Source organism: Phyllopteryx taeniolatus, chromosome 13, assembly GCF_024500385.1.
Source record: "Phyllopteryx taeniolatus isolate TA_2022b chromosome 13, UOR_Ptae_1.2, whole genome shotgun sequence".
NCBI lineage: Eukaryota > Metazoa > Chordata > Actinopteri > Syngnathiformes > Syngnathidae > Phyllopteryx > Phyllopteryx taeniolatus.
In genome coordinates, this window is record NC_084514.1 from 21,733,216 (window position 1) to 21,755,821 (window position 22,606).

Here is a 22,606-nt window from a genome sequence, read left to right on the forward strand (position 1 = left end):
AGATGAAAATCAAACAACTGCCAGAGGAATACGCAATTACTCCGACAGACCTACTTAGGAACCAACTTTATAATGCTGAACAACAAGTTGCTTGCATATTATCAAAAAGAATGGAGTTCCTACTACAACAGCTTAAATACACTAATATCGAGCCCAACAATAAATCAGGAAAAATTATCGCAAACCAACTTAAAGGTAACAAAGAAAAACACTAATTACAACCATACAAGATTCAAAGGGCAAACTTACTCAATCACCACAGGATATTAACATGATATATTCTACAACTACTACAGTAGCTTATATTCATCGCACAATAAGCCGAATAAAAATGATATTGAAACTTTTATCAATAATCTAAACATCCCTCAATTAACTTCAGAGAGTAGAGTCTTTAGATGCCCCACTAACCCGCGCAGAATTGCATAAGGCCTTAAAATGTCAAACAGGTAGAGCGTCAGGCAATGATGGAATTTCCACAGAGTTTTATAAACATTTCTGGCCTATTCTAGAACCACTACTTTTCAGAACGGTGACAGAGATAAAACATAAAGGCCTAATTAGAAGCCATATGAGCACAGCCGCAATAAAACTACTACTGAAACCAGGGAAAGACCCCACTCATCCAACTAATTACAAACTGCTGTCACTAATTAATACAGACATCAAGATCATTTCGAATGCTTCAGCCAACAGACTAGAAAAAATTCTCCTGTCGATAATGCATTGTCAACCAAACAGGTTGGATCTCCACCAACGTCAGGCGACTGATAAACCGACTCAGTATGTCTCAGTGTAATAATCTAAAACCAATTGTCCTGTCACTAGACCCAGAAAAAGCTTTGACAAAGTTAACTGGCCTTTTCTTTTTGCAGTACTTCACAAATTTGGTTTCTGTGATTATGGTCACTGGATTGCAACGTTATACAACTCAACCAAAGCAACTGTCACCACAAATGGGGTCACATCACAAAGTTTCACTTTACAAAGAGGAACTAGATAATGATGCCCACTCTCACTCCTGCTATTCGCACTGTTCATCGATATTGAAATAATAAATAATAATTAGTTATTGTACAATTTGACAATGTCAAAAGTCTTATCAGTATAGTTGCTGCCACATCTCTGTCCAATTCTTGTCAGATTAAAGAGAAAACATAACCTACATACCAATTCTTGTTTTTATCTGTTCAAAATGTAACTATCACGGTTCATTAGTGAAATTAATGTTTTGTCTCTGTGGTTGTTCCAGACTTCCAGCAACTGACAAAGCTGAAATGATAGGGCAAAAAAATAGTCCCCTCCATCCCCCCCTATCTGCAGACAAGATTGCATCTCTGAGTCACTCTGGTGTAGTATGGTTTTCTTAAGCGTTGGCTACTGATTCAGCCACATGTATTGGGATGGCATTAGGAATACACACCAAAATTAAGTTAAAGCGTAATAGTACAAAGGCAAAAGGTTTTACTTTTAACTTCAGCCCAAACAGAATGACTTGCAATGCAATGCTACATTTTGGCATGGTCTTCTGCATTATTTTGATAACTATGTCAACTGATGAAGTCAACTCCCTCAACAGTAAGTCTTTATTTCATATTAATATACTGTACTAATATTTATTCTTTTGAATAAAGTTATTTGGGAAATGCAGCTTGCGCTCAGATATGGTAAATAATCACTGGGTGCAAATTTTTTTAATGCCACATTTTCAGGTTTATTTCTTGTATCTATCTTTCAGCAACACCAACTTTAACATGGCAATAATATATTTTTATTTATTATCATATAATATAAATAAGTATTCACTCAGCTGTTTGCTGCTTTTAAATGTTATTCTACTGTGGTTAAGAAATATGACACAAGTTGATTATAAAATGTACGCACCCCTGATAAATGCTCTGTTTCTGACGTTAAGAGGTTCCTGGAGGCTTTGCTTTGTATAAATATGAATTTTTGATTTTTTTGGGTTAAACATATTTTTTAATTATGTTTTACCACTCCTGACTGATAACTTTTAATTAAATGGTTTTCATTCCATTATCTATTTTGCTGTATGATGAAATGTATACTACTAATTGGCATGTGTCCAAATGTAATTGGTTAGTAAAGAACAGTTACATCCCCAAATATAAGAAAAGTATGCCTGCAGTTGGTTTTTCAAATAAATTCTACTTTTGATAAGCACTTTTACACATGTGTAGCTGTACATTGCGTTTATATAAATTTCAGCTGTCAGAAGCTTTTCTCAAATGTTAGTAATTGGAGTTGAGTAAGGTTCAGACGTATTTGGTCACTATCAAGAAAACAAATTGTGTTCTCTGTAATTTGCTACATCCTCATACACCCTTATTAAAACGTTTTAATGAATTTGGGAATGTTATACACAAGAGTGCACCGTAATCCCCTTAAGAGATTATAATGAGTATAAGAAATACAAGTAAAAAAAAAAAAAAGAAAAAAGCACAACACATGACACTAACACACATGGCCCCTCTTCCTTCAATGCACCTATTTAACAAACAATAACCAACAAACAAAAAAAAGTGTGAAGTTATTTTATTTCTGTATTGTTAATCATGTGCTCGCTCTGTAACTGACTGCTTATCCTAAACAAGCAGGGTGCAACGGGATAGGCTCAAAATTAAACTCGCACAATTAATTCCCATCTACAGAACTGACAACTCACAGCTGTGGCACTTGCAAACCTCAGTGAACATTCCTACTTCCCTTACATGATTTCTCTTGAACAGTGATGCTGGTAACACGTTACTTTGTAACCAAAAATCCGCCATTTTGAGTAACAAGCTAAGTAACGCTTTACTTTCCCTGGGAAAGTAGTCAGACTACAGTTACTTCTTCAAACCATCAGTAGTTACTTTTGCATCATCAATGTCTCTCACTAAATACTCATTTGTAGTTAGTGATTCAAAAAAAGAGCAGTCTGCCTTCTCTCTGCTTTTTCTACAAATAGAAGAAAACGATTGGGAAGTGATTGTTTATTACACAATGCACAGTGACATGTAGTACCATAAAAATGCAAAGAAATGCATGATTTCACTGTCGCCACACTATTCTTATTTCCCCCAGTAAAAAGGTGTATTTGATTGTTGTTACTTTTTTATTTACACATAAGGAATACAGTTTAACTGGCGTGTTAAACGCGCAATGCATTGTGGGTTAATTATTCATACCGAGTGCACGTTCATGAATCGGTCATGGAGGTTAAGGACTGACTCACTGAAGGACTCACAATACCTAGCTTGAATAATATTTACAATGAAAAGTGAGAACTCTCAACTTCGTCTGTGAGCTGGTTGAATGTGTTACACGGCTGACGTCACGTAGTAAGAAAAGATTTTCTTGCTCTTCGCATCAAAATTACCGTGGTGGGAGCAATGGTGTCTGTGTGTGTGTGTGTGTGTGTGTGTCACTCACGTTCACATTTACGTCCACATGCACACACATACACGTAGTTGCTTTCATAGACCACAATCGGCAGTGTACTGAAAATGGTGTTCTAGGTTTTACGTTTTGGTACTTACTGTATTGTGTTGTCATGTCAAGTCTGCACTAAGTTGCTAATTTAATGTGGGTTAAACTACACTAATATTTAAGTTATTGATTCATGTTGACGACATCATTCTGTAACTTGTGTGACGTCCAAGTAATGGTGCACGGTTAACCTAAGGCTTTTTTTGTTCTGTGGATAAGGGATATTCCTGCCACTTGACAGCTGCTGAAAGTAACTAAAAAGTAACTTTTTTTCTAACTTAGTTACTTTCAAAATCATGTAATCAGTGAAGTAACTACCGTAATTTCTCGTGTATAATGCGCACCCATGTATAATACGCACCCCCAAAGTTGACTTCAAAATTCTGGAAAACCCTTCTACCTATGTATAATACATTTTCACAATGCATGATTTTGCTTCAGGCAGCACGGTTAGAGCGTCTGCCTCACAGTTCTGAGGTCTGGGGTTCAATCCCCGGCCCGCCTGTGTGGAGTTTGCCTGTTCTCCCCGTGCCTGCGTGGGTTTTCTCCGGGCACTCCGGTTTCCTCCCACATTCCAAAAACATGCCTTAATTGAAGACTCTAAATTGCCCGTAGGTGTGAATGTGAGTGCGAATGGTTGTTTGTTTATATGTGCCCTGCGATTGGCTGGCAACCGGTTCAGGGTGTACCCCGCCCCCTGCCCGATGATAGCTGGGATTGGCTCCAGCACTCCCGCGACCCTTGTGAGGAGAAGCGGCTCAGAAAATGGATGGATGGATGGATGGATTTTGCTTCTACCCATATGAGTAAAACATGAAGTATTATCTGTATTTTGTTAGTTTTTTTCAAAGAATTATTCTGTAGTTAAGCACTTTATTTGAACACGTAATCCTTTTTTTTTTAATTTATTTGCTCTTATTTTAAAATTCACAGCCCTACTTTTATTTAGTAAAGTAGAAAACACAGTTGTGCTCATATGTTTGATTACCCCGGCACAATTTGTAAGATGGGTACAATTCTTGAATGAAAACACGAAGGACCAGGCGAAACACATTTAGTTTTATTTTAATGGGATTCTAATTCAACAGTAAAGCATTTCAGAAAAGCATTATCAGTCAACAAAACATAACCATAAAGAAATTAATGATGGTTGTTGTTCAGTCATCAGTCATATTTAAAAAAACGTTTCACAAATTCTGCCAAGGTATGTAAATTTATGAGCACAACTGTACATATATGCAGTCATACGTACCCCTGTCATATTGGAATCAAAATGTAGGCTACACCTTTTTTATAACCATTAGATGGAGGTGGGCGGCACGGTGGCCGACTGGTTAGAGCGTCAGCCTCACAGTTCTGAGGACCCGGGTTCAATCCCCGGCCCCGCCTGTGTGGAGTTTCCATGTTCTCCCCGTGCCTGCGTGGGTTTTCTCCGGGTACTCCGGTTTCCTCCCACATCCCAAAAACATGCATGAATTGGAGACTCTAAATTGCCCGTAGGCATGACTGTGAGTGCGAATGGTTGTTTGTTCCTATGTGCCCTGCGATTGGCTGGCAACCAGTTCAGGGTGTACCCAGTCTCCTGCCCGATGACAGCTGGGATAGGCTCCAGCACGCCCGCGACCCTAGTGAGGAGAAGCGGCTCAGAAAATGGATGGATGGATGGATAGATGGAGGTGGCATTTTGGAATTAAAGTATACAGCTTTTTCATAACCACTAGATGGCGGCATACATTTATAAAATGTGAATTTTTTTTCCATTTGCCCCTATACCCATGTAGAATGCGCACTATTGACTTTTGACAATTTTTGGGGGGGAAAAATGAGCATTATACATGGGAAATTACAGTAAGTTACTTTTTCAAGGTAACTGTGCCAACACTGCTCTTGAAAAAGGTATAAATCTGTTTTTTACTGTTCAACATCTTAATGATACCACATGAGAAAACATTCTGACAAGGTTGGTAACGACATGGGTCTGAAAGGATGGTTAGACTGCTAATTTTGCTAACTTGCATTATTAGCACATCCACAAAATCAATATTTATTGGGTGTGTAGTACAGTGGGGGCTTTGGACCACTGCGAATAGCAAAAATTGGTTAATAATTGGATGCCCATTTTAAACCCACAGAATTCTTGACGAAGTGGCGATATAACGCCAATAAGTGTTTTCCATGAAAAACAGGGCTTGCACCCCCATAAAAATATATATAATTTCACTTCCTCAGCAAGAGCTCAACAATTACCAATAAGCAACAATAACCAATGGCAACAAGAGAGGCGATTAAAGCAGAAAATCCAATCCAACAGCATTTGATCTGTCATGTTTCAAGGAACAGAGAGAGGAAGGGGTAGAGAAGTTTGTCTTGGCACACAGAGAGGGGTGGGGTGTCCAACTGTACTAAGTCGTTTGTGCGAAAAGTTTGGGTGTCGATTGATCAGAATCAGAATCAGAATCATCTTTATTTGCCAAGTATGTCCAAAACACACAAGGAATTTGTCTCCGGTAGTTGGAGCCGCTCCAATACAACAGAGAGTCAATTTACAGAACACTTTGGAGACAGAGACTCCAAAACATCGAACCTTGGCTGTCCCTCTGATGAGCTCATTTCTAAATTTTATCCAACCTGGTCACTCCGAGAGCGAACCTCAACATCTTCATTTCCGCCACCTCCAGCTCTGCTTCCTGTTTTCTCTTCAGTGCCACTGTCTCTAATCCGTACATCATGGCTGGCCTCACCACTGTTTTATAAACTTTGCCCTTCATCCTAGCAGAGACTCTTCTGTCACATAACACACCTGACACCTTCCTCCACCCGTTCCAACCTGCTTGGACCCGTTTCTTCACTTCCTGACCACACTCACCATTGCTCTGGACGGTTGACCCCAAGTATTTAAAGTCCTCTACCCTTGCCATCTCTTCTCCCTGTAGCCTCATTCTTCCCCCACCACCCCTCTCATTCATGCACATATATTCTGTTTTACTTCGGCTAATCTTCATTCCTCTTCTTTCCAGTGCATGCCTCCATCTTTCTAACTGTTCCTCCAGCTGCTCCCTGCTTTCACTGCAGATCACAATGTCATCTGCAAACATCATGGTCCACGGGGATTCCAGTCTAACCTCATCTGTCAGCCTATCCATCACCACTGCAAAAAGGAAGGGGCTCAGGGCTGATCCCTGCTGCAGTCCCACGTCCACCTTAAATTCTTCTGTCACACCGACAGCACACCTCACCGCTGTTCTGCTGCCCTCGTACATGTCCTGTATTATTCTAACATACTTCTCTGCCACTCCAGACTTCCGCATGCAGTACCACAGTTCCTCTCTGGGTACTCTGTCATAGGCTTTCTCTAGATCTACAAAGACACAATGTAGCTCCTTCTGACCTTCTCTGTACTTTTCCATCAACATCCTCAAGGCAAATAATGCATCTGTGGTACTCTTTCTAGGCATGAAACCATACTGTTGCTCGCAAATACTCACTTCTGTCCTGAGTCTAGCCTCCACTACTCTTTCCCATAACTTCATTGTGTGGCTCATCAACTTTATTCCTCTATAGTTGCCACAGCTCTGCACATCACCTTTGTTCTTAAAAATGGGCACCAGTACACTTTTCCTCCATTCCTCAGGCATCTTCTCACGCACTAGAATTCTATTGAACAAGCTGGTCAAAAACTCCACAGCCACCTCTCCTAGATGCTTCCATACCTCCACAGGAATGTCATCAGGACCAACTGCCTTTCCATTTTTCATTCTCTTTAATGCCTTTCTAACTTCCCCCTTACTAATCATTGCCACTTCCTGGTCCACCACACTTGCCTCTTCTACTCTCCCTTCTCTATCATTTTCCTCATTCATCAACTCCTCGAAGTATTCTTTCCATCTACCTAGCACACTGCTGGCACCAGTCAACATATTTCCATCTCTATCCTTAATCACCCTAACCTGCTGCACATCCTTCCCATCTCTATCCCTCTGTCTGGCCAGCCTGTATAGATCCTTTTCTCCTTCTTTAGTGTCCAACCTGCCATACATGTCATCATATGCCTCTTGTTTTGCCTTTGCCACCTCTACCTTTGCCCTGTGTCGCATCTCAATGTATTCCTTTCGCCTCTCCTCGGTCCTCTCAGTGTCCCACTTCTTCTTAGCTAACCGTTTTCCTTGTATGATTTCCTGTACTGTGAGGTTCCACCACCAAGTCTCCTTCTCTCCTTTCCTGCCAGAAGATACACCAAGTACTCTCCTGCCTGCTTCTCTGATCACCTTGGCTGCAGTGGTCCAGTCTTCTGGAAGCTCTTCCCGTCCACCGAGAGCCTGTATCACCTCTTCCCGAAAAGCTGCACAACACTCGTCCTGTCTCAGCTTCCACCACATGGTTCTCTTCTCTGCCTTTGTCTTCCTAATTTTCCTCCCCACCACCAGAGTCATCTTACACACCACCATCCTATGCTGTCTAGCCACACTCTCCCCTACCACTACCTTACAGTTGGTAACCTCCTTCAGATTACATCGTCTGCACAAGATGTAATCCACCTGTGTGCTTCTACCTCCGCTCTTGTAGGTCACCCTATGTTCGTGCCTCTTCTGGAAAAAAGTGTTCACTACAGCCATTTGCATCCTTGTTGCAAAGTCTACCACCATCTGTCCCTCCAAGTTCCTTTCCTGGATACCGTACTTACCCATCACTTCTTCATCACCCTTATTACCTTCACCAACATGTCCATTACAATCTGCACCAATTACGACTCTCTCTCTGTCTGGGATGCTCAGAACTACATCATCTAGCTCCTTCCAGAATTTCTCTTTCACCTCTAGGTCACATCCTACCTGTGGGGCATAGCCACTAATCACATTACACATAACACCCTCAATTTCAAATTTCAGCCTCATCACTCGATCTGATAGTCTTTTCACCTCCAAGACATTCTTAGCCAACTCTTCTTTTAAAATAACCCCGACTCCATTTCTCTTCCCATCTACACCATGGTAAAATAATTTAAACCCTCCCCCTAAACTTCTAGCCTTACTGCCTTTCCACCTGGTCTCCTGGACACACAATATATCAACTTGACAAAAAACAATTGTGCAAAAAGATGCAGAGTCCTCTAGCACTTAGAGCAGTTCGAATGACTAATATTGCAATAGACCGGTGCAATGACCATTGTGCAAGGGGCGCTGAGACTTCAAGGAGTGTATGCGGTTTAAAGTGACGAGTAGTGTGATAATCTGGGACAATGTTGGCTGTGCAAATGTTACAGATACTCTTCAATCAGTGTGCAAATGGAGCAGATGCTACTCTGGCATGAGTGGCCAGTATATGCAAATAGTGCAGCATGGCGAGACAACTACAGCTAGTGCACGAGTAATACATAATTGGCCCCACAGAAATGTGACAACGAACTCAAGTCAAAAAAATTGCCAGCTCGTTGTAATGGAATTATAGGTTAGGTGTTTAAGAAGTTGATCGCAAGAGGGAAGAAGCTGTTGGAATGTCTACTAGTTCTAGTTTGCATTGATCGGTAGCGCCTACCTGAGGGAAGGAGCTGGAAGAGCTGGTGACCGGGGTGCGGAGGGTCCGAGAGGATTTTGCACGCCCTTGTCTTAGTTCTGGCAGCGTGCAAGTCCTCAATGGTGGGTAGGGGGGTACCGACAATCCTTTCAGCAGTTTTGATTGTCCGTTGCAGTCGGAGTTTGTCCTTTTTTGTAGCAGCACCAAACTAGACTGTGATGGAAGAACACAGGACTGATTCGATGACCGCTGTGTAGAACTGTCTCAGCAGCTCCGGTGGCAGGCCGTGCTTTCTCAGAAGCCGCAGGAAGTACATCCTCTGCTGGGCCTTTTTGAGGACGGAGTTGATGTTAGTCGCCCACTTCAGGTCCTGAGAGATTGTAATTCCCAGGAACTTGAAGGTCTCGACGGTTGACACAAGGCGGCTGGAGAACGTGAGGGGCAGCTGTGGCGAAGGATGCCTCCTGAAGTCCACGATCATCTCTCAGTCTTGAGCGTGTTCAGCTCCAGGTTGTGTCGGCCGCACCACAGATCCAGCCGCTCCACTTCCTGTCGATATGCAGACTCGTCACCGTCCTTGATGAGGCCGATGACAGTGGTGTCATCTGCAAACTTCAGGAGTTTGACAGTCGGGTTTGCTGAGGTGCAGTCGTTCGTGTAGAGAGAGAAGAGCAGCGGAGATGACACAACCTTGGGGCGCCCCAGTGCTGATCGAACCCTTTCACCACGAAAAGAGTAGGTGTTAAATGAAACACATCACCTCTTTAATTTAACTTTTTGAATAATATTCCATCTCCACTGGGATGTGTGTGTATATATATATATATATATACACACACATATATATATATACAGTCCCCTCCAAAGGTATTGGAACGGCAAGGTCAATTTTTTGTTTTTTTGTTGTTCACATCAAAAGATGAATATGAGACAAAAATTCCAAATTACAGCTTTCATTTCATGGTACTTAAATCTAGATGTGTGAAACAACTCAGTACAGAGCACCTTTTGCTTGAAGCCACCCACTTTTCAAGTTTGCAAAAGTACTGGAACAGACATGATTAAATTAACTTAAAGTGAATAAGATTTAATATTTGGTGGCATAACCCTTACTTACAATAACAGCATCAAGCCTGCGACCCATTGACTTCACCGGACTGTTGCATTCTTCAATTGAAATGCTTTTCCAGGCCTTTACTGCAGCCTCTTTCAGTTCTTGTTTGTTGTGTGGGGGTTTCTCCCTTCAGTCTCCTCTTCAGGAGGTAAAATGGATTGGGTTAAGGTCCGGTGAGTGACTTAGCCAGTCTAAGACCTTCTACTTCCTGTTCGGCTTTTAGGTCAAGCAGAATGGAAGATCTGTATCCCTTTTATGCCGGAACAGTTTTACTGTGTCACAGTGGAGTTTTTAAGCTTCCGCTGTGGTATTATAATTGAGGTTTATTGAGAATCAGACTTGATCACTCGAACAGAACAATGTTTCTAGAAGGGAGAGAGAAACAAACACAAAAGATAAAGCACTAATTGTAAACAGGATGTGAGAAGTAAGTCATTACATTATATACAACTATAAAACATTAGATATGAGTGTTCCATGGGGCTGTAGTGCTACACGCTGTGAGGGCAGGACAGGACAAGGACAGGAGAAGAAGCATGCAGGACAAGGTTCGTGGAGCTGGCTGTACAACTGTGGTGGCATTAATTATGTAAATTCTAAAAGTTATTGTTGTTATTGTCAAATGGCAAACCAGGCAAAGGAATCAAGAGTCTAGATTTAGCATGAGTAAAGGTGGCCAGCTATCTATGTATAGATGGAATTGATTTTTTTGTCCTGCAGATACGCAATATATTCTATGATGTCATTTAGCCACTGATTGGTGTTAATAGCTTGTTTGTTTCTCCAGTTTAATAGAATTGTTTTCTTAGCGGTAGCTAACGCGACAAGTAATGATTGTGAATATTTATTAGGCAGGTCAATTATGCTTGAGTCGCCAAGTATGCACAATCTTGGGCAAAGTGGGATCCTGCAGTTTGAAATATACAAGAGTTTTTGTATAACCGAAGACCAAAAGCATTGAATTGGTGTACATTCCCATATAGCATGAAAATAGGTGTCTGAGGTATTTTTGGTGCATTGTACACATATATGAGATGAAGAGAAGCCCATTTTATGCATAGTGTACTGAGTAAAGTGTGTTCTATGGAGCACTTTATATTGTATAAACTGTAGATTTGTGTTTTTCGTCATTCTAAATGTATTGTTACAAATCTGTACCCAGTAGCTACGGTCAGCAGACATGGAGAGTTCTTCTTCCCATTTGGTGATTGGTAAGTGCATTGATTTAGTACAGGAAATTAATTTATAAACTTTTGAGAGATTTCTTTTACTTTGCGGGAGAAGCTTCACTATTTGCTAGACAAACTCCAGCAGTTCGAGGGTGCTCTGGAGTGTTGGTATTCTTTTTTTTATTGCTGCTTTTAATTTATTGTATTGAAGAAAGTTTCCGGCTGTTATTTGGAATTCTTGGAACAGTTCATCATGTGTCCTAAAAACATTATTGTTAAATAGTTGTTGTAGGTGGTTAATTCCATGTTGCTCCCATGTACTAAAACGAAGGGGTATATTATTAATTTCAAAATCTGGATTATGCCAGATTGGGGAGAGCATACTGGGAGCTAATTGAGATCCTGTCGATTCTAAAATTTGCCACCAAGCCATTGAGGTGGCAAAATATTGGATTCTTGAAACATTTATGACGTTTAAGACTTGTGCAAATAAAGGGGAATTTTTGGAGTTTGATGTTGTTGCAGTCTGTTTGTTCCAATTCTAGCCAAGAATCACACTCCTTATTGTGGTGCAACCATTTGATGTGGTATTGTAATTGGTTAGCTAAATAATAGTGTTTAAAGTTGGGAGCATTTAGGCCTCCCTCCTGTTTACTTTTCTGAAGAGTGGATAGACTAATTCTATTTTCTTATTTTTTTAATAAATATTTATTACAGCAGAATCTAAGGTTTTAAACCATTTTAATGTGGGTTTAAATGGAATCATTGAAAATAAATTTAATTGAGGTCAGGTTTTCATTTTTATTGTAGCTATTGTTCCCAGTAATGATATGGGCAAGTTATTCCAGCGTCTTAAATCAGATGAGATTGTTTCCAGAAGTGGTGTGTAATTTAGATTAGTTAGCTCTGTGAGTTTTGGCAAAATATTTATTCCGAAATACTTGATGTTTCCTATAGGAATAGGGTAATCTGGGATTTGATCTGCACGGGTCCATGAGTTTGCTGTTATTGGGAGTATTGTTGATTTTGTCCAGTTAATAGAGTAGCCTGATATTTGTGAAAATGTTTTAATGAGATTGAAGACTGCCTGAAGAGAATATTGGGTTCCTGTAAATAAAGAAGAATATCATCAGCATATAGATTGATTTTGTGTTTTGTCACTAGTGAACAGATGCCTTTAATATTAGCATTCTGACATATAGCGGCAGCAAGAGGTTCGATGAATATTGCAAATAGCATTGGTGAGAGTGGACGTCCTTGTCTGGTTCCTTTTTGTAATGTAAAACTCTGTGATAATCCTATTTGTGGTGACTCTTGCTTTTGGCGAATTGTATAATGTTGCTATTCAATGCATAAATGAATCTCCAAAGCCAAATTTGCGACGTACTGCAAACAAGAAAGCCCAGTTAACTTTATCGAAAGCTTTTTCGGCATCAAGTGACATGATGATTGCGTTTATTTTTTTTACGCTGTGACATGCTTATTAAATTTAACAGACGTCTGACATTATTTGTGGAACTTCTACCTTTAATGAAGCCTGTCTGGTCATAGTGGATTATAGATGGAAGTACCTTTTCAAGTCTCGCTGCGAGGCCTTTCGAGATAATTTTGATATCTACATTAATCAGTGATAAGGGCCGATAGTTTGGCGGGAGAATGGGGTCTTTACCTGGCTTTAGTAATAACTTAATTGATGCTGTGTTCATATGGCTTCTAATTCTACCTTTATCGTTTATCTCATTGACTGTTCTGAAAAATAGAGGCGCTAGTATTGGTCAGAAATGTTTAATGAAGTCAAAAGGGATTCCAGGCGCTCGTCCCAATTGCATATTTTTTAATGCGTTATGTAATTCTGTGATGGTTAAAGGAACATCAAGGCTGTTGTTAATTTGTGTATTTAATTTAGGAATGTTTAGGTCCTTAATAAAAGTTTCAGTTTCTTTTTGGTCTGGGTTGTTCGAAGATGTATATAAACTGCTATAATAATTCTAACAAAAATCTAACCGTAACTCTATTAGGGGATTTATCGTGAGGTTAAAATCACCTCCCATGATAATTGTAGAATAGACTGACAAGTTTAACAAGTGTGAAAAGAGCATCTGAAAAAAGGCTGTCTCGTCTTTATTTGGAGCGTATACATTGACGATTGTGTAAAGCTTGTTGAATATGGTAGCCTGTATAATTATATATCGATCTTCTAGGTCTGCTACTGTACTATTTATTGTAAAAAGTAGTCTTTTATGGACTAGTATTGAAACTCCTCTTTGTCTACAGTTATAGTTATAAAAGGCCGAGATAACCTGAGTGAAATTAGAGTCAATGACAACTTTTCCCCCCTTATGAAGTCCTTTGTTGTGTTGGCAGTGTGTTTTGGGTCATTGTCTTGTTGCATGAGGGATCTCATGTGATGTGCGTCCCGCATCTAGACGCATGTGTTGATGAAGAGCTTCCACACAGCGAATCAAAAGTGAAATACACTAAAAGTACGTGTCCTGTGACTGTTGGTGCTAACCAATCGGAGGCAGAGTATGACGAGTTATCGTTCCATAAATACAATAGACGTGAGTTTTTTCTGAACTCGATACATTTCCATTGTTGTGGTAATTAGTGATGTGCGATACTGCATAGTTTGGTATCAATTCGATAACAAATACAAAGCCAGTATCGGCGATACCGCTACTTTTCAAAAACTAAAATAGATGCATCATCATATTGCTAAATATCAATTGTTCATGACCTTTTAGTATTTTTGGAATGTTTCATTTTTTATTATTAAATATTTAAAACCCAGAAAAGAATTCTGACAAAATTTATGGGTCAATAGAACATACTTTATTATCATAATAACGTTTTTCCAGAAGCAATTGAACAGTAACATACGAAACAAATGTTTCCCATCTTAAATAAACCAAGTGCACAAAGTGATCACTGAAAATACTGTTCAAATACTCCTATACAAAAATAATAATAATTTAAAAAAACATATCCGTTCTGTGCACTCCTTTTATTAAAAAAACAACAACAACAACAACAACAGGTGGCTTTTTGTAGAAAAATAAGCAACCCTGTGCAGAACAAATGTTTTGTTTACAGGTTTTTAAGAACAGAATTGTGTTTATATTTTTTGCTTTCATTGCACTTCTGTGACTTATTAACTGCTTTTGAAAACATCTTCTTGGCTGGCCCTGATGGTGCAACCGCTGTCAGGTATTTTTTGGGCACATTTGCTCAGAGAGGGAATGTTGATTGGTTGTTTTTCCAGCAAAGTAGTGGATCCTGATCCCGAAAAATTGGCCTTGCTTCTGAGTACCTGCACATTTCAATTAGGGTATCAGTGCAAGTTGTTCTATGCTTGTGAGATGCAAGGACTTGAGAGTCAAATTCTTCCCATAACCCACGTTTTGTTGCAGATGGGGAAGCAGCAGCCTCTGCTGACAAGCTTGTATCAGGAGCTGGGGCAGAGCTGGATGTAGATAATGAAGGTGAAGAGGATGAGATCTGACTCAGTAACTGCATTTCAGTGAGAAGTCGAGCTTTGACAGGCTCCAGGTTTGCAGAATCACGGAATTCTAGGTTTTGAAATCTGTTGTCCAAGTAGGTCCTGAGAGCAAGACCACGAAATATTTCAGTAGACCTCAACTGACGCTGACATTGTGCTGACAGCTCAGCAGCTAGCTTGTTTCCTTGATGCTCGGAAGCTCTAGTGGTTTTGAGAGCAGTGACACCAGGAGAATCACCTTGGACACAGAAACATGTTTTCCAGATGATATAGCTCTGGTGTCTTCCTCAAATGGTCTCAGTGCATTGGAGAGACTAAGATCAGAACATTCTTCCTCATTTAAGCAAAGCGAGTTCTTTCCAAGGAGACAGAGGACTGTGGTAACTGCCTCCTTTTGCTCGAGCAATCTGTCCCACTCTGTATAATACAGAGTTCCACCTGGTCTCAACTCCTTGGATTAATTTTTGTTCTGGGAACTTCTGCTGCTTCTGGATCTCTTTGAGCTTGTCTGTAGCTTTGGTGCTTGGATGAAAGAAAGCAACAAGAGCACTGCTTTTCTGCTGAAGCGCAAGCAACTCAGGGTGAGCTTTAAAAGAGTCTTTCACCACCAAATTCAGTGTAGGTGCAAAACATGGGTAGTATGCCCAACATGCTTTACACACTGCAGCAACTATGTTGGTGCCATTAACTGTTACTACAGCCAGAATCTTGTCCGTTATACCCCATTCTTCTGTGATTTTGGTTAATTGTGCACAAATATTGTCTGCAGTGTGTTGTCCAGGAGGAGAGCACGTTTCTAGCACGTATGCCAGCATTTACCACTTTTCATTGATGATGTGCCATGTGACAGTTCAATATGCCTCTGTGGCTATGTGGCTCCGAGCTGAGACAGAAACGACGAGTCTGGCATCGCCTATTTGATGAAACCAAAGAGTGGATACAAGGGTGAAACAGAAACTAAAGTATCAATATTTTCACGGTAGTATCGATGCTATTCAATACTGACTTGGTATCGATACTATCAATATTTTGGATCGATCAGCCCACCACTAGTGGTAATACCCGCCACGCCACTGACAACACAGCAAGTCGCTGGCAGCATGGCATTTGCTACGTAGATAAACACAACTGGGACACTAAAGGAAAAGTTAACTATTTATTACATTCGCTAGCCTGCGAGCTAATGAGCTACCAAGCTAAAGAGCTAAACAGCTCACTTGACTGCGGCGAAATCTTTAAAAACATCAGTGCTTGGAATTGTGTGTGTTCCCCACATCGCACACACACATGCACTCCCCCCCCCCCCCCCCCCACACACACACACACGCTCACCACACAAACACACACACACATAGACACACATGGGAAAGTAAACTGCTTACAAACCATAAGCAGAGCGGCACACGTTATCAATATTCAGGTAGTAGTTGACTTCAGCAAACTCTTTTTCAGCGTCATTTGATTGACAGGTAATGGTCTCACATCACAGTCCAGCAGCTCGAGGGGGGCCTTATTTTACATGTTATTTATCATTCATTTAACCACGTAAAAGCTGATTGAGATATAAAATCTCTTCTTCAAAACCCTGGTCCCCAGAACTGTGAGGCAGATGCGCTAACTAGTCACCCACCGTGCCAGTGATACAGTGATATTAAAATATATGACATCGAATTTAAAAACAGTGACAAAGCCCAAATTCTTTCAAGTACATATATTGTTTTTTTTTTGTGTGTTTTTTTTATTTATTCAAATTTGGCATGCTTTAAGACATTTTTGGGGTTAATGACTCTATACCTTTGTGCCAAATGTTTAATATTTGTTTAAGTGCAGTTTTTGTGAACAGAGCCTTATTTTGATTTATTTATATTTTTTATTTAAGATATTTTATTTATTGTGCGGCACGTTGGAAAAACTGGTTAGCACATCTGTCTCACAGTTCTGAGGACGCGGGTTGAAATCCTGGCCCCGCCTCTGTGGTGTTTGCATGTTCTCCCCGTGCGGCGACCAAAACCCCACCTCTCGCCCAAAGATAGCTGGGATAGGCTCCAGCACACCCGCGACCCTAGTGAGGATAAGCGGGATGGAAAATGGATGTATGGATGGATTTTAATTATTTTTCTACATTATGATTCCAATGTTCAATATGCTTCAGAATTAAAAGTGAATTGTTCTTTAAAAGGATGTACTTCAATTATTATGCGCTATCAGTGACATAAAAAAAAAACATCGTGGATCGTGAGTTTTGGGAAAAATATGTTGTCCTAAAATGTGCTATATGGCAGGCCGAAACGGCGGCACGGTGACGACTGGTTAGAGCGTCAGCCTCACAGTTCTGAGGACCCGGGTTCAATCCCCGGCCCCGCCTGTGTGGAGTTTGCATGTTCTCCCCGTGCCTGCGTGGGTTTTCTCCGGGTACTCCGGTTTCCTCCCACATCCCAAAAACATGCATGAATTGGAGACTCTAAATTGCCCGTAGGCATGACTGTGAGTGTGAATGGTTGTTTGTTCCTATGTGCCCTGCGATTGGCTGGCAACCAGTTCAGGGTGTACCCCGCCTCCTGCCCGATGACAGCTGGGATAGGCTCCAGCACGCCCGCGACCCTAGTGAGGAGAAGCGGCTCAGAAAATGGATGGATGGATGGCAGGCCGAAACACATATACAGACCATTTCCAAAAAAAATTAATTTCATGGAAAAGTTTAGTTAGTTCCATAATTACATTCAAAAAGTTAAACTTTCATAGGTTATAGATTCAGGGCCTGCAATTTAAACAATTTCAATTATTTATTTGTTTATTTTTACATAATTTGGGCTTCCAGCTCATAAAACCCACAAAATCAGGAATTCCAAAAATTAGAATAATGTGAAGAAATCAGCCTAAATTTTGCAGGCCATAAATGTTTTAAATGGAGTGTCACACACTAATCATCTACTAAACTCAAAGCACCTGCAACGGTTTCCCCAGGTGTCATTAAATTGCTTCTGTTTGGTTCAGTTGTCTCAGTTGGGTTCAATATGGGGAAGACTGCAGACTTGACAACTGCCCAGAAGACCATCATTGATACTCTTCATAGGATGGGTAAGCCGCAAAGGTTTATAGCTAAGGAGGCTGGCTGTTCACAGTGTTGTGTCCAAGCATGCCAATGGAAAGTCGAGTGGAAGGACAAAATGTGACAGGAGAAGATGCACCAGCAAAGGAAATGACGGCGGGCTTCATCAGATAATCAAACAGAGAAGATTCAAGAATCTTGCAGAGATCCAGAAAGAGTGGAATGAGGCGGGAGTCACAGCTTCAAAAACCACCACATTCAGAGCTGGGCTACAACTGACGGGCTCCTCGGGTCAAGCCACTTCTGACAACGTAAGAAGCGTCTCAACTGGGCCAAGGAGAAGAAGGACTGGACTGTTGGCCAGTGGTCCGAGGTCCTCTTTTCCGATGAAAGTAAATTGTGCCTTTCATTCGAGAATCAAGGTCCAAAGGTTTCGAGGAAGACTGGTGAAGAATAGAACACACGCTGCTTGAGGTCCAGTGGGAAATATCCACAGTCAGCAATGTCCAGTGCAGGTCTTGCTAAACTCTGCTTTCTTGAATCCAATGTCACCGCAACAGTGTACTAGAATGTTTTAGACGACCTCCTGATTCCTTCTGCTGAGGATCTGGATGGAGGTGCAGATTTCATTTTCCAGCAGGACCTGGCCCATGCCTATACCACCAGAAGCACCAAAACCTGGTTTGATGCCCATGCCATCACAGTGCTTGACTGGCCAGCCAACTTGTCGGATGTAAACCCCATTGAGAATCTATGGTGTGTTATCAAGAGGAAAATGAGGGGGACCAGACCCAAAAACAAAACAAAACAAAAACAAAAACAAAAACAAAGAAGAACTGACAGCAAGCATCAAGGAAATCTGGGCTTCCATAACTCCCAGGCAATGCCACAGGCTGATTGCCTCAATGCCACAATGCATCGAGGCAGTGATTAAAGCAAAGGGATTCCCAACTAAGTATTGAAGATTAACAATATCGTTTTGAAAGGACCATATGTGACCCTAATTTCTTTCTTTTTTTTCTACAAAAACTGTGAAGTAAATGGTGATTTCTTCAATGTTTTATTTTTTTTGAATTCCCGATGTTGTGGGTTTTATGAGCTGGAAGCCCAAATTATGAAAAAATAAACAAATAAATACTTGAAATTGTTTAAATTGTGGGCCCTGAATCTATAACCTATGAAAGTTTAACTTTTTGAATGTAATTATGGAACTAAATAAACTTTTCCATGAAATTACATTTCTTTGGAAATGGTCTGTATATGTGTTTCGGCCTGCCATATAGCACAATCTATCATCTATGAAAGTTTAACTTTTTGGATGGAATTATGGAAATAAACTTTTCCATGAAATTAAAATTGTTTTGGAAAGGGTCTATGCGCAATACATTGACAGAGCAAGAAATATGGATAACAATATTATTGTCAAAGAATGGTTTCTGTTATAAGCCACTTCAGTTATCTTCCATCATCTTCCAAATATTTTGGTGTTATTAATCTTACAAAAATAATTATATGCCAAATAGGGATTGGTTAGAAAGCTAAAATCGTACAATGTGTTTTAACAAAATAAAGTACAACTTTTGTGTTTGTATTTACCCTACATTTGCATGCAATTCATGTGAACTGATTTACAATATGCACTCTTTCAAACTGTGTTTTGTAATATACCCAACAGCAACATCCATTAAAAAACTGATAATCTCATCATTTCAAGAAAGTCGTCTTCTTGATGAAAAAGCCTTTCAAACCAGACAAAGGTAATCAACAAGCAAAATGAATCGCTATCTTATTGTAAGTTACTGTTTCTATAGTAAAATACCTGCCCAAAGGGACCCACATAAAACTGCTGTACATATTTTCTTTCTCGTTTACTTTGTTTGCATAGGCGAAGTTCACCCGTGACCTCCATCCGTGGCTTTACGTTCCATCGACAAACTGAGACAGAGACCCAAGAGATAGGACATGCTGCTGAGGTTTTCCAATCAACTCTGCAAGAGCTTCACAAAAAATTGAAGCAGAGGTATAAAAGGGATATCACAGAAACAGGTAGGCTCACTTTTAATAGTAAGAAAATATAATAATAATAATAATAAAACACTTGAGGCAAGACAATGTTTAGTCATTTCACTTCTTGTGAGACAGGCTGCTGTTTTTCCCTCTGATGCTCTAATAAATCTATGAAATGTCTCTTTTGACAAAGGTTTACTTTCCTGGGAGCATGTGGAGCTGATCGCAGAGCTGTCAGGATGTCCACCTCCAGTGCATCCAGCCATCTGCCAGTATAGTCACCTCAGCAAGTATCGTTCCATCAGTGGCATGTGCAACAACAGGTAGTTAACGGATCTCATTGCTTTGATCCACAGAAATATCCAAAAGTTTTATCATGAAGCAACTGCACTTACTTCACATCTACAAGGAATCTACAAGGGAAACAATGCAGGAAAACAAAACAAAACAAAGGACAGACGAACATTTGCAAAAGAGACTGACTTGTGATGTGAGCGTGGAATGAACGTGTAGTGACAATGCATATAGTTGGGGGTTCCTGATCTCGATAATTTAAACCCAAATATTCACTAATCTGTACTTTTAGTAGACCGCAAGTCGGATTTACATGTGTTGAACACGATTGAGGCAGGCTGGTTGAGCTTCCGAATGTTCTGCCGGTCCGGTCCGCACTGGTCGAACGAGAGCCCGCCAACAAAGGGGGCTCCAGCCTTTATGGCCAGCCGCCAAGGGGAACAAAAGGGAAGATGGACTGCCTCTGAATGTCACTTTTCCATTTTAGGATTATTTTGTGGTTTAAACAAAGTGGAATAAAATATTCATTATTGGATTTAAGATAAGGAGACCATTTTCCAGCCTTGCATTGTCACACGCACATCCTCTTCAATCCTTATAACGAATGTTTCAACTGTATGTGGTTGTTGAGAACACTGTATTATTTGCAATGTGGTATTTGTGTTGTGTGGGGTAAAACATTTCATTCGGCTCAGTTGACAAACAGATTTGACATCAGACATTCAAATTAGCAGAAATACAATCACTAGTGGCGATATTCCAATGGTAACCCTGGTCGCGTTCATCTAAAGTTCTTACAATATTAAATAACATTCAAGTACAGTGAAGATTGTGATTAGTTAATCCGGGGTTGCAGTGGATTTCCACGACCTGTGGGTGTCGCTAGTCTCCATCCATTGCCTCAGCCCGGAGGAGCAAGTCACTGAGCACAGCACGAAAGAGAAGTCTTTGTTGGGGGAGCCTCTTCAGGCTAGCTGGGAGTGGAAGTTAATAATTTAGCATCCGGGTGAGAAACCAGTGCCTGTGTATCAGCTTTGATGCTACTTAAGACTTGTAATTCATTTAGCGTCCGTGTGTGAAGTTAAAGCTGGCATCCCTGTGGTCGTCTGCCACGGCGGGGGAGCGGGGACAGCGATGCAGCTCGGTCTGGAGTTTAGGGGTCATCGGGCAAGAGTATGTCCGTTACACTGAAGAAGAGGCAAAATACACCCAGAGTTAATCCTTGGCCAGGGACGTGCACAAACATTTTGGGGGCGGAGGCTCAAGTGAGAAAAAGGGCACCTCTTGTAATTTCATTCATTCATTCACATTTTTAAATGTGAGAAGTGGCCAAACGCTCTGGGACAATTGATGGAACACAGGCGACACCGGCTGGCATTTGAGAGTTACTGCAAACTGGTGTCTGGCCGGAGACACTGGTGCTCAGCCAGGGAGCCCCGCCTCTCACCACGAGGTGGCGGAGACGCACTGAACCTTCCTCGCCGCGCCAACAAGCGCAGACCGGAGAAGCACTCTGCCTGCGCCTGAAACTACACTTTTGTGTGTGTGGGGCATCTTACGGATAAAGAGCCGTTAGGAAGGAATTGCGGCGCAAGTCTTCCCTGAGCACATGGCGGACCAATGCCACCCCAAGCACTCCGGCCACCCTGCACTTAAACACCTTTTTGTTGTCCTTTTCCTTCAAATCCACCTGTTCGGCGCCCCGGCCCATCCACTGGGAAGACTGCCCAGCCTGCCTAAATTCTGTTCTACGCCACGTGAGTACAGCGTGCTGTTTCCTAAATACAAATTGGTGCAGATTTGGATTACAATAACAGTCACAGAAATTCCCAGCCCTTGCATTGGTCAACGCACATTCTCACTTGCATCACAAGTTTGGCCTGCTTTATGAATGTTTATCTGCACCCTTTGTAATCAAGCCCCTCTGCATTGTTTCCCTGTAGTTTTCCCTTTTAGATTTAATTACATTTTCTATAAAATTCCACTTCCTGTGTTATTTTTGTGTGTTTGAGGGAAACAGTGAAACCGCTGTAATCGAGAACTCGTATTTCATTCATGTAGCAGCCTTCATGTAGCACTGAGATTGATCGAGGTTTTTTTCGTCACTTTTCCTAAATTTTACACATATAAAAAGAGACGTGGTGCTCCTTTTTGAGACAAAGATAGGTCGATTGTAAAGTTTGACTTACGTCTAACGAAACCGGAAGTAAACGCAGGCGTTACCTTCCGACGTATTTCTTTTCCAAACGAATTACGTTTTTATCCAAAACCAATGTACGCTGCAAAACCCTATGGATTAAGAATGGGATGTGACTTAAATTCATATTTGAGTCAAAGGCAGGAGAGCGAATACATTTGCCTATATACTTTACATATTTAGAAGGAATTTGTTTAACTTACCTCTGTCTCTGTGTATGTGCAGACTTCTCCTTAAATCACGAAACAAACTTCAAGATATTCTCTCTGATAAC

General features: G+C 40.8%; 1 protein-coding gene across 3 annotated transcripts in view; it reads left to right on the forward strand.

Annotated features, from left to right (window-relative positions):
• The first annotated feature begins 1,425 nt into the window (after positions 1 to 1,425).
• Positions 1,426 to 22,606, forward strand: part of tpo (thyroid peroxidase) — a 36,752-nt gene continuing 15,571 nt past the window's right edge. Inside the window, exons 1-4 of one of the 3 annotated variants that reach the window (XM_061795105.1) lie at positions 1,426 to 1,578; positions 19,510 to 19,591; positions 19,720 to 19,880; positions 20,035 to 20,164. In XM_061795105.1, the coding sequence (XP_061651089.1) occupies positions 1,491 to 1,578; positions 19,510 to 19,591; positions 19,720 to 19,880; positions 20,035 to 20,164 (461 nt within the window). In that variant the 5' untranslated portion in view covers positions 1,426 to 1,490. Of the gene's footprint in view, positions 1,579 to 17,798; positions 17,864 to 19,509; positions 19,592 to 19,719; positions 19,881 to 20,034; positions 20,165 to 22,606 lie in introns of those variants that run through there. The other 2 variants (XM_061795103.1, XM_061795104.1) reach the window with 2 other exon arrangements.